Source organism: Salmo salar, chromosome 04 (genome assembly GCF_965601325.2).
Source record: "Salmo salar chromosome 04, fSalSal1, whole genome shotgun sequence".
In the NCBI taxonomy this organism is placed as follows: domain Eukaryota; kingdom Metazoa; phylum Chordata; class Actinopteri; order Salmoniformes; family Salmonidae; genus Salmo; species Salmo salar.
Window position 1 is genome coordinate 48063906 of NC_138294.1, and position 11094 is coordinate 48074999.

Genomic DNA, 11094 nt, shown 5'->3' on the forward strand with positions numbered 1-11094 from the left:
GGCTGAGAAGGGCTGGACTGAGTGCTTGTAGGCCTGTTGTAAGGCAGGTCCTCACCAGACATTACCGGCAACAATGTCGCCTATGGGCACAAACTCACCGTCGCTGGACCAGACAGGACTGGTAAAAAGTGTTCTTCACTGACGAGTTGTGGTTTTGTCTCACCAGGGGTGATGGTCGGATTCACGTTTATCGTCAAAGGAATGAGCATTACACCAAGGCCTGTACTCTGGAGCGGGATCGATTTGGAAGTGGAGGGTCCGTCATGGTCTGGGGCTGTGTGTCACAGCATCATCGGACTGAGCTTGTTGTCATTGCAGGCAATGTCAACGCTGTGCGTTACAGGGAAGACATCCTCCTCCCTCATGTGGTACCCTTCCTGCAGGCTCATCCTGACATGACCCTCCAGCATGACAATGCCACCAGTCATACTGCTTGTTCTGTGCGTGATTTCCTGCAAGACAGGAATGTCAGTGTTCTGCCATGGGCAGCAAAGAGCCCGGATCTCAATCCCATTGAGAACGTCTGGGACCTGTTGGATCAGAGGGTGAGGGTTAGAGCCATTCCCCCCAGAAATGTCTGGGAACTTGCAGGTGCCTTGGTGGAAGAGTGGGGTAACATCTCACAGCAAGAACTGGCAAATCTGGTGCAGTCCATGAGGAGGAGATGCACTGCAGTACTTAATGCAGCTGGTGGCCACACCAGATACTATTACTTTTGACCCCTCCTTTGTTCAGGGACACATTTTTCAATTTCTGTTAGTCACACGTCTGTGGAAGTTGTTCTGTTTATGTCTCAGTTGTTGAATCTTATGTTCATACAAATATTTACACACGTTAAGTTTGCCGAAAATTAACATAGTTGACTTTGAGAGGACGCTTCTTTTTTTTGCTGAGTTTATGAGGACGAGATGCAGTCAATGAAGAAGTTAGGTTGGTCCTACAATTTCAAAAGGCTCCCACTTAGCACATGGGTGAGGCTAAATGCAACCAATAGGCAGAAGACAGAACTGTCTCCTCTTCACGTTACCTGCCTATAGAGCTCCAGTAAACCACAGACGAGAGGAGTTCTATGAAATTGAGTTCCTCAAAATTGACAATAAGTATGGGAAGAGGTAAGAGACTAAGCATTCTTCTTTCTTTGTACACAAAGACAACTTCTGGAGCAGAGCACACTAGATACATTTATATGGAAGTAAAATGTATGTGTCTGCTGCCTAAGATGCCCGGGAATGTCTAAACAGCCCAGGAATAGGTCTTCTGATTCAGTTCCTAAACTACATTCTTTTGACCTCCTTTTCAGTCAAATGAGGACATTCAGGGGAACGACCACAAATAAGGAAAATAACATGGGTGAAACTTAAAGAAAACAACCATATTTCTCCCTGTGAGTGATGACAACTCAGTCAGATTTTATCAGTTGATAACTCATTAAAGACATGAAACATAGTAAAAGTGTCCTGGTTTATTAGATGTGTAAAGCCATCTCTCTTTAAGGCTCTTATATCAAATCTCATCCGTTGGTTAGATTTATAGTCTTTTTCAATACATCTAATACAACAATTTGAATCACCCATTCCTTAACTCTAAACCACTTACAAAGAGAAGACGACTCCATGTAGAATTTACACTTAAATATGAAGGGAAATAGAATAGCTGTCTAACCATTGAACACAATAACAAAGTATGAATCACTTGTTACAAATGAATACACACAAATGTACAGTAAATAGTCTCTTTAAATTAAATGACACGCTATTGTGCCAAACGTGTTAGTTTACATTCCATTTGTTATTAAAGGACAGACAACTGTAGAGGTATCCAAATATACATTCTTGTAAGAGTTCAACATGGCTTATCTTCTGTACTGAGCATCCCCGCACATCTCATTTAACATACAGAAATGCATCACACCTTTAAAAAAAATCCTTTATAAAACAGTATATACAATTACTACTGGTCGCAAGCAGTTAGATCTGTAATTCTCATAGTGCGTCGGATCAATGAGACTGTGTATATGTGCACTCATTATTCAAGATCACATCCAAAACAATAACATAGTATTATGTGCTTATGTAGGTGAAAATAACTAATTACTGACTAGTCCAAGAGGGTTGAAATCTGACTAAGACAAATGCAAGGAAGGCAAAGAAACAGATGGTAGGAGTCATCTATCCAACATTAGTTGATGACCATTCGTACTATTGAGACTAAGCAAATGGATCTACTGTTGCTAATGACAGAGAGAATCTGGTGAGGCCAATAGGAGGTTGGACATGAATCAGAAAAATGATGCTGAATATAAACAGTTCTTGTTCATTTTTAAATCTTTGATCCTCTGAGACCTGTGTGGTGCTCTTCACCCAGAGTGCTTCAGGAAAGTATGCGGTAAAAGAGAAAGAGACCAGGAGAACCAGATAGGGTCCTACCACTTGCCCCTCTTGCTCCAGTCCTTGGGGGTGAAGTGAAGGCATTTGGAGTCGATGCGCAGGTGACGCTTCTGCATTGCCCTCTCATGCCCCTCCACTATGTCCTCCGAAAGAGTCAGGATATACTGGCCCTGAGAAGCCACAGGGAGAGAAGAGGTTCAAATATGCTGATCAAGATTGCCCTTTCATTTAAAAAAAAGTGAAGTGCTGAAGTGTTGTCCCCTGCACTAGTATCCGTCACCTTATAGTAGTTAATTAGGTTAAGGTACTGAAGTGTAGATATGACATCCTCTTTCTTCACGCTGGTGATCTCGCTGATGTCACTGGAAATACACAAGACGCATGATATTAGGTTACAGAAATAACAGCAGCTTGAGCTATAAAAGGGAACAAGCTGGTAGAACAACAGGACAGAGGCGTACTTGATGGTGATCTGCGGCCGCTCCCCATTGTCAGGCTTGAGGTCCATGAGGATCTCCAGGATGGTCTGGGACCAGTAGGAGCGGTAGGAGAGCAGCCCCAGGTCAGACAGAGGCTTCTCTGGTGTGCCCGTCTTTCCCTCTACCTTAGACAGCTCATAACCTGATGACCAAAAGACAACTTCAGTTATGGCATACTGAATGGCCACATTTCAACACACTCCCACATATCATTTTAACACACACCCACACACACACACACACACAGTGTACACTGGTTGTACAGATTTTTTTTATTTATTTCACCTTTATTTAACCAGGTAGGCCAGTTAAGAACAAGTTCTCATTTACAACTGCAACCTGGCCAAGATAAAGCAAAGCAGTGCGACACAAAGAACACAGAGTTACACATAAACGCACAGTCAATAACACAAAATAAAATAAAAATAGAAAAATCTATGTACAGTGTGTGCAGATGTAGAAGACTAAGGAGGTAGGTAATAAATAGGCCCTAGAGGCAAAAATAATAACAATTTAGCATTAATACTGGAGTGATAGATGTGCAGATGATGATGTGCAAGTAGAGATACTGGGGTGCAAAAGAGCAAGAAGGTGTAATAATATGGGGATGAGGTAGTTGGGTGTGCTATTTACAGATTGGCTGTGTACAGGTACAGTGATCGGTAAGCTGCTCTGACAGCTGATGCTTAAAGTTAGAGAGGGAGATATAAGACTCCAGCTTCAGAGATTTTTGCAATTCGTTCCAGTCATTGACAGCAGAGAACTGGAAGGAAAGGCGGCCAAAGGAAGTGTTGGCTTTGGGGATGACCAGTGCAATATACCTGCTGGAGCGCGTGCTACGGGTGGGTGTTGCTATGGTGACCAGTGAGCTGAGATAAGGCGGCGTTTTACCTAGCAAAGACTTATAGATGACCTGGAGCCAGTGGGTTTGAACACCCTAGACCCAATATTAAAATCCATGTTTTAAAGTCAGTAACTTCTTACTGGTTCACTTACTGAACTCGATGAGTAATTTGCCGTAGCCTCTCCGCTGGTAGGGAGGTAAGGTGAGGATACAGGCCACATTGTAATCTTCCGTCGACTCTTTCTCCTGCGCACAGAAAAAAATTGTAAGTCGGCTGCATTTTCAACATGTCTAAGGGGTTGGTTTTAATGACGACAAGTATTACACAGTATTATTGTTGATCATCATGAGCAACAGGTTTAACTGTAAGCACCAGGTGATAAGAAGCATTTCATGTACCTTGGAGAAGTAGCCCACTATGTGGAAGCCCTTGGAGTCGTACTCTGTCATGACGTAGAAGAGGAAGGGGTCTGTGTCATAGTACAGCGTCTTGTGGTCCAGGAAACACTTGGCCAGTAAACACAGGTTCTGAGAGTATGTCTGGCAAACATGGAAGAAACAACAGTTGTTAAGCGAGAAACTCATTACATTGACGAGGTATGACCAGGCAGCAGGGAGGATCATGGGCATTACTCACTTTGTTTTTTCTGCCATCTATTTCAAAAAAGGAGATGGTGCCCTTGCGGTAGATCTCATTGCCAGGTGGATGCCGAAGATTACACTTGGTCTGGATGAGAGAGGAGAATAATATGTGATGACATGTTCTGCAGCTCAAACGCAATACTACGACTGCACAGCAACCCTCTCCCCTCTGGCTCTTGTATTGGTGTTACATACATTTCATTGAGATATTCCAATCTAGTATCTCACCAGATGCCTCTGCAGACACTTGAGGCTCTTGAGGTACTTCAAGCAGAACTCACAGAGGTAGAGAATAGGCAATGTGGTCAGTTCTTGTGGGTAGGGCGAGAAGTACCAGGGCTTCAGCCTGTGGCGGCCCAGTTCAATGCAGTCAATGTTCTTCATACGCGTGACAATGTCGTCATGGCTACGGTCCGACACCAGACTGCCAGTCATGCGAGGGGTGGAGGGGATGCCATCAGAGCTGTCCTGCGAGTCCTGATGCAAAATGGTAGGAAGAGAGCAGCAGAAAGGAAGAGAACGATATTATTCCATTATCTGATACATCGCTTAGAATCCTGTCAAAATAAAAGCCAACTAATAAAGATGAAATAACTGATTAAAAATAGGGAGCATTCCTTACATAGCTCTCACATGAAATACCAAAGGTCTGATTGAAGGCCATAAGCTTTAAAATAATTCCATAAACAAAGAGACACAGGCAAACAGGCAATGAGAAGGAAATGAGACGGACCTCTCCTGGCTGCAGATAGACATTGGCACATCGAGGGCTGTTGTTATACTGGAAAACCTTTATTATCTAGCAGAAAAACACAAGCGGACGAGGGCTTTTGGACACTGATTTAAGAGGGAAGGAAAATTATTATTCTTTACACTAATTTTATCAATGTGGGAAGATTCAGGAGTTAAAGGTCACCAGGGAGATTTCTGCATATTATATATTGACCTGTTCTTTATTTCCTTGTTAATTTGGGAGGGATATCTTAACATTACAACAGAAAGGGAAAGGCAATAATTCACAATGGTCAATAATTCCAGAATTCACACATAATTATGTAAAATACAGTTTCGCCTTCTCACACTATCACTAGCTACAATGCTGCAAGTAACATTGTTGAAAATGTGCTTGTGCTGATACCAACATTGAATTGACTTGGCTTGCTCAGATTACTGTCTAACTGAAAGCATATAACCATGAAATGTAAACCTATAGGACTAGGAAAGTACGATCCTGTTAGTCAACGCTAATCTAGTATCCCGGCTCATACTAGTCTAGCATAGTAAGGGCCCTATCGCTAACTGGGTATTAGTGACATCCATAACAAGTTTGTCCTGTATTAAAATCTGTTTTCTTTTTGACATATTCAAGCTAAAAGGATGCAGACGCAATTTCTGAAAACAGAAGAATGACTTGTTGATGCCAGTATGTTGCTAAAGTGTGTTACTCTACAAATGTGAACGATGGGAGAAGATACGGTGGTCTACAGTTGAAATGAGGGCAAATAATGACTTGATTAAAGAAGCAATTCCCATAATCCCTAAAGTGTTCCAAACCTCATCCGTTCCCCCGCAGTTGGGGGGCTGCTTCCTCTTCCTTCCTGGCTGATTGGGCATGGGGCGACGGGCAGTACCATTCTGGGATCATTTGAAAAGGGGAAGAGATAAGAAATCAAACACCAACAGAGTAATAGTGGGAGACTAGCGATTGATCATTACTGAAACCCAAAGTTATCAAATGTTGGTTTACCGTGGTGAGAGAGGTAAGCTGCTCATGGTCATCGCGGGCGTTGGATTTGAGGTTGAAGGTGTTGGTGTCCCTTACAGCAGGGTAAACAGACGCCTGGGAGGCTTCAGTCGAACCTGGCAAGCATGGCACGGGGGTTGCCGGGGACACTTGTGTTGCCAGGGACACAGACTCTGCTTTCCTCTTCTGTATGAGAGATGAGACATGGGCAGACATGAGAAAAAGCTGAAAATAATGAATATTTTAAGATTATGTTGATGGGATTTCAAATCCCAACCATACCACAGAGGTGTTCTAGCTATCTTTTACATTCCCAAACAGTCATATACTAGGTTCGGGACAACCCCCCCCCCCCCACAGTTATCAATATCACTTACTTAGAAATCATCTACTTTAAGATGTTTGTCCTTGATTTTAGAATTATACAACTGTAGGAGTTCTTACATAAATGTGTTTGTTGTCATTACTATTCTAAGGTAGCTATTAACCCATTCTGACTTTGTGGACCAAACAGGTCTTAATCATGGCTGTGTAGAATGGGTAAATTGATGCTGTACCGGCGTGGGGAGAGTTTTGCCTCTGGAAGGAGCTGTGGCAGTTTGAAGGTTGAGATCTAGACTCTTCCTCTGAATTTGAACAGAAAGGAAGAGAACTGACAGTCACACTCAAACAATGCGCTGTATTTTCACTTCAACTTATGTTATTCATTGAACATTGTAATAAAAGCCTAATCAATAACCAGTCAAGATAGCATATACTTGAGTAGATCAAAACAAAAACATACGGTTTGCATAGAGACTGAGCATGATTTAAAAATAGAATGACCTAATAAGAGGTCAAGACAATACAAACCTGTTTAAGTTTTATAATAAACTTAGGCCGGACAAAGTTGAATTACTGTTTAACGGATGCCCCGCCTCACTTTTCTCCACACCCCCCCAAAATAAAAAAATAATAAGCAAAGAAGCACTGAGTTTGAAGGTGGGCCTTGAAATACATCCACAGGTACACCTCCAATTGACTAAAATGATGTCAATTAGCCTATCAGAAGCTTCTAAAGCCATGACATAATTTTCTTGAATTTTCCAAGCTGTTTAAAGGCACAGCCAACTTAGTGTATGTAAACTTCTGACCCACTGGAATTGTGATAGTGAATTATAAGTGAAATAATCTGTCTGTAAACAATTGTTGGAAAAATGACTTGTGTCATGCACAAAGTAGATGTCCTAACCGACTTGCCAAAACTATAGTTTGTTAACAAGAAATTTGTGGAGTGGTTGAAAAACGAGTTTTAATGACTCCAACCTAAGTGTATGTAAACTTCCGACTTCAACTGTATGCGGCTCTTTGTTTATAATGCACTGTCTGCTCTCCCTTGAGGCTTTCCCAAGTTGATGCCCAAGAGACCAAACAGCCTCAGATCGTGTTCGAGCCTCGGATTGGACAGTGAAACACACACGCCTGCAGATGTTTCATTTCTCTCTCATGACGGAATTCAGCGCAAAGTCCTACTATTTATGTGTCCAGGTTAAACGTGGGACGTCCCTCATTATAAACAAACAGTCGGTTAAATTCATGGTTATTGCATCATTTTCAGATCTATTGGAAGCGATTATTAGACGAAACAATGTCATTTAACCAATTGACTGGCCAGAGATCAGGGCATTCATCAGCAAAGACGCAGTGCAAGCTGATAGTATTTTGGACGACCAAATAAAAGTCAAAATTATTTGTGAAATTGAAGTGTGTCAGCTGTATGGTGATTTGCGATTCATAACTTACATTTTACACGTACTACCAGTAGTAGGCCAACCGATAACACCACGACGGAATGCGTTTGATGTGATGATGCGTCGCCGTGAACAGCTAGCATGTCCAGCAAAGTACATCGCCAGTGGCCCGCACACAGATCAGCGGGTGGGGGCTTTTCGTGGCAGCCAGACGAGACAATCGAAGGATGATGCGGTGAGAAGTTACTGGGCTTGAATTTAGTCACGCTTGATCTATATAGATTGATGCTTCTAATTGTGCATGTTATAAACAAAAATGTTTTGATGATGATAGGTTATACTCTATGGCTGGATTTATGTATGTTTTTCCAATGCTACATCCATTTGGCAGACCTAACTTGTTGACCCTCTTTCTACAAGGCCTAGTCATATTTGTATGAATATTTTGATAACACCTAGGCTATAGAGATGCATTCAGGTAATGAACTCATTATTATGCATCAACATTTTAATTTTATTACAAGTATTTATTGTTAATCATTCTTGAATTTGTTAGGCTATACAATTAAGTAGATTACTGAACTGATAATACATTCATACATTACTTTTTTTTGAATTTTTGAACATGATAGGATGTATAATAGAATGCAATATTCTATGTGAATAATGTTCATTAATGTTAATTGGTGTATTATAATAATAATCTGAAAATCAGTCTGAAATGGAATATTTCACCTATTGTTCATGTCCATATAGCCTAGGACAATGTGGTAAAGTATTGTTATTCCTTATCACCTTAATGATTTTTTGTTTGTTTTTTTGCTTGCTCGCCTCACTTTTCTGGGGGGAAAATCCGTTAAATAGTGAATCAATTTTGTCTGGCCTTAGGCTAAAACATATGTAAATGCATTTGTATATCATCTAACAGAAGAAATACCACCCCCATATTTTGACAATTCTGTCTCTCATCACAGAGGCAAGACCAGAGAAACGTTATTTCACAGAAATCTTGAATTAAGCTACTGGAAGTAGCATTTCACAGATCTTTGAAATGATTCATGAAGCACAAATTGCCAAGTCTATCATTTCATCATGTTCATTGGTCTAATTTAACTAAAATATCATAGCTCCAAAAGACTGCAGACCAAATGGTGATAACAATTGGGTTGTACAGTAGAGTAGTTGTTTAACAAAAATAGCTTTCCAACATCTCAGCATTTAGTACTAACCACGACTGCAGGAAAATAACATTGGTTATAATGTAGATAGCAAGCAACAGGGTACAATTTCCAGGATTGGGCTTAAGACACTACTACCAAACCTGAGCTTGTTGTTGCAACACTTGAAAGTCTGGTAGAGAAGTTTTGGTGGGTATAGACTTCTGCTGGGCTTGCGGCTGTGGGGGCCTGCTGGGGATATGTTGGGGGCCAGCTCCGGCCGCTCTTACCACTTCGCTCTCCGGGGAGCTGGGCCGCGACCCCGGAAGCCCGTTCTTAGTGGGCGTTTTAGCTTCCTTCTTAGGGAACTGGAGCTTCTTCATGTCAAGCCTGTCCGGCGTAACCCACTCATCCAGACGCTTGTTGACTTTAAACAAGCAGAGGCACAAACACATTTACACACACCTGAGTTGATCTCTAGTCAAATGTTTGCCAACTTCACATTTACACATATCTGCTTCTTCTGTCAATATCACTGATGGCAATGTTGGAGTTTTACACTCACATTTACATGATGAAGTATAGGCTACTCACAGTCAATATAGTGGACATAGTAGAGTTTTCTCCCAGGGATCTCTTTCACACTGAGAATTTCAGCCAAGGCTGCAAGGAAAACATCACACGACATGACAGATCTAGAAACCTATCCAATCTGTGGGTCCCTTCGCTATCTGAATTTATACATTGGCTACGAAGCTAGCAAGCAAAGTTTGTCTACAAAACACAACATCGTTACGTTAAATGTAGCTAACTTCAGCATAGCTACAGAATCAAAATATTTATCTAGCTAACGTTAATGCTTTCGTAACTGATAGACAATTAGTAAACAATTGAAATCTCCATTAAACGTCACCAGTGGCTTTGTTTACTATGTGACACTACCGTAACTAGCCGCTTGTGTTTTCAAACATTCAGTCATGACAGTTGTTTTATTAAGCAGCTATTAACGTTTGCGCCAGCTACCCTAGTGGTAGCCAAGAGGACGATACTCACGCCACTCATCTTCGTTTTCCTGATTTTTTCGGAGAACAGGGAGCCTACAGCCCTCGACAACATCGACCTGTCGAAAGATAAGATATTGAACATATTTATTCACGAAAGTTGAGGGTACACATTTAGATATAAACGTTGTAGTTGTATAATGATTTGGAACTATCGAGTACCCACCGACGAATCCGCCATTTTGGTCATCTGCGAACGTACAATGTAGAAGCGCGCAAGTAGTTATGGGAAAATGGCCTGCTCAATGGTTCTGGGTATGTTCGAGGGAGTCAATTGTTTACGCAGCATTGATGCTGTTCGTTTACTTCACTATCATCGGAAGACTACTAAAAGTACTGGCTACATGTACATAATCACAAGAACCATGTCCCCAGTCTTAAACTAAAACGAATAAATAAGCAGTGAGTCCTTAACACAAATGCTGCAGCAACCTTTCTTTTAGGCATTTAGGCAGTATGCATAGTCGAATCAAAGTTTATTGGTCGCATACACAGATTTGCAGATGTTTTCGCAGGTGCAGGGAAATGCTTGCGTTTCTAGCTCTAACAGTGCAGTAATAAATCTTAGCAATACGCACATAATCAAAAAGTAAAAATAAAAAAATAGAACGAGCAATGTCAGATGTCAGAGTCCGGAATAATATATACTGCTCAAAAAAATAAAGGGAACACTTAAACAACACATCCTAGATCTGAATGAAAGAAATAATCTTATTAAATACTTTTTTCTTTACATAGTTGAATGTGCTGACAACAAAATCACACAAAAATAATCAATGGAAATCCAATTTATCAACCCATGGAGGTCTGGATTTGGAGTCACACTCAAAATTAAAGTGGAAAACCACACTACAGGCTGATCCAACTTTGATGTAATGTCCTTAAAACAAGTCAAAATGAGGCTCAGTACTGTGTGTGGCCTCCACGTGCCTGTATGACCTCCCTACAACGCCTGGGCATGTTCCTGATGAGGTGGCAGATGGTCTCCTGAGGGATCTCCTCCCAGACCTGGACTAAAGCATCCGCCAACTCCTGGACTGTCTGTGGTGC

At 41.4% G+C, this 11094-nt stretch overlaps 1 protein-coding gene across 4 annotated transcripts; it reads right to left on the reverse strand.

Annotated features, from left to right (window-relative positions):
- Positions 1-1900: 1900 nt before the first annotated feature.
- Positions 1901-10274, reverse strand: kat5b (K(lysine) acetyltransferase 5b). Of its 4 annotated transcripts, none has more exons than XM_014196394.3 (15): positions 10211-10274; positions 10037-10103; positions 9578-9646; positions 9274-9410; positions 6654-6722; positions 6100-6282; positions 5907-5987; positions 5086-5151; positions 4581-4829; positions 4348-4437; positions 4110-4250; positions 3863-3956; positions 2849-3008; positions 2668-2749; positions 1901-2557 (listed from the first exon to the last, which is right to left on the reverse strand). In XM_014196394.3, exons 1-15 carry the CDS (start codon positions 10232-10234, stop codon positions 2423-2425), a joined length of 1647 nt encoding a protein of 548 aa, XP_014051869.1. In that variant the 5' UTR covers positions 10235-10274; the 3' UTR covers positions 1901-2422. The 4 variants fall into 4 exon arrangements, with proteins under 4 accessions (XP_014051869.1, XP_014051866.1, XP_014051868.1 ...); XM_014196391.3 differs by having other exon boundaries at positions 9148-9410; XM_014196393.3 differs by lacking the exon at positions 6654-6722 and having other exon boundaries at positions 9148-9410.
- Positions 10275-11094: the final 820 nt, after the last annotated feature.

Bases quoted from the DNA above. Each gene is read 5' to 3' on its own strand.
- kat5b (XM_014196391.3), bottom strand. From the start codon at position 10,234: ATGACCAAAATGGCGGATTCGTCG. The intron at 9,647-10,036 runs GTGAGTATCGTC...TTTTCCTTGCAG, and splicing joins GGAAAACGAAGATGAGTGGC to CCTTGGCTGAAATTCTCAGT. The intron at 6,723-9,147 runs GTTTGGTAGTAG...GTTCAAATTCAG, and splicing joins TGTTGCAACAACAAGCTCAG to AGGAAGAGTCTAGATCTCAA.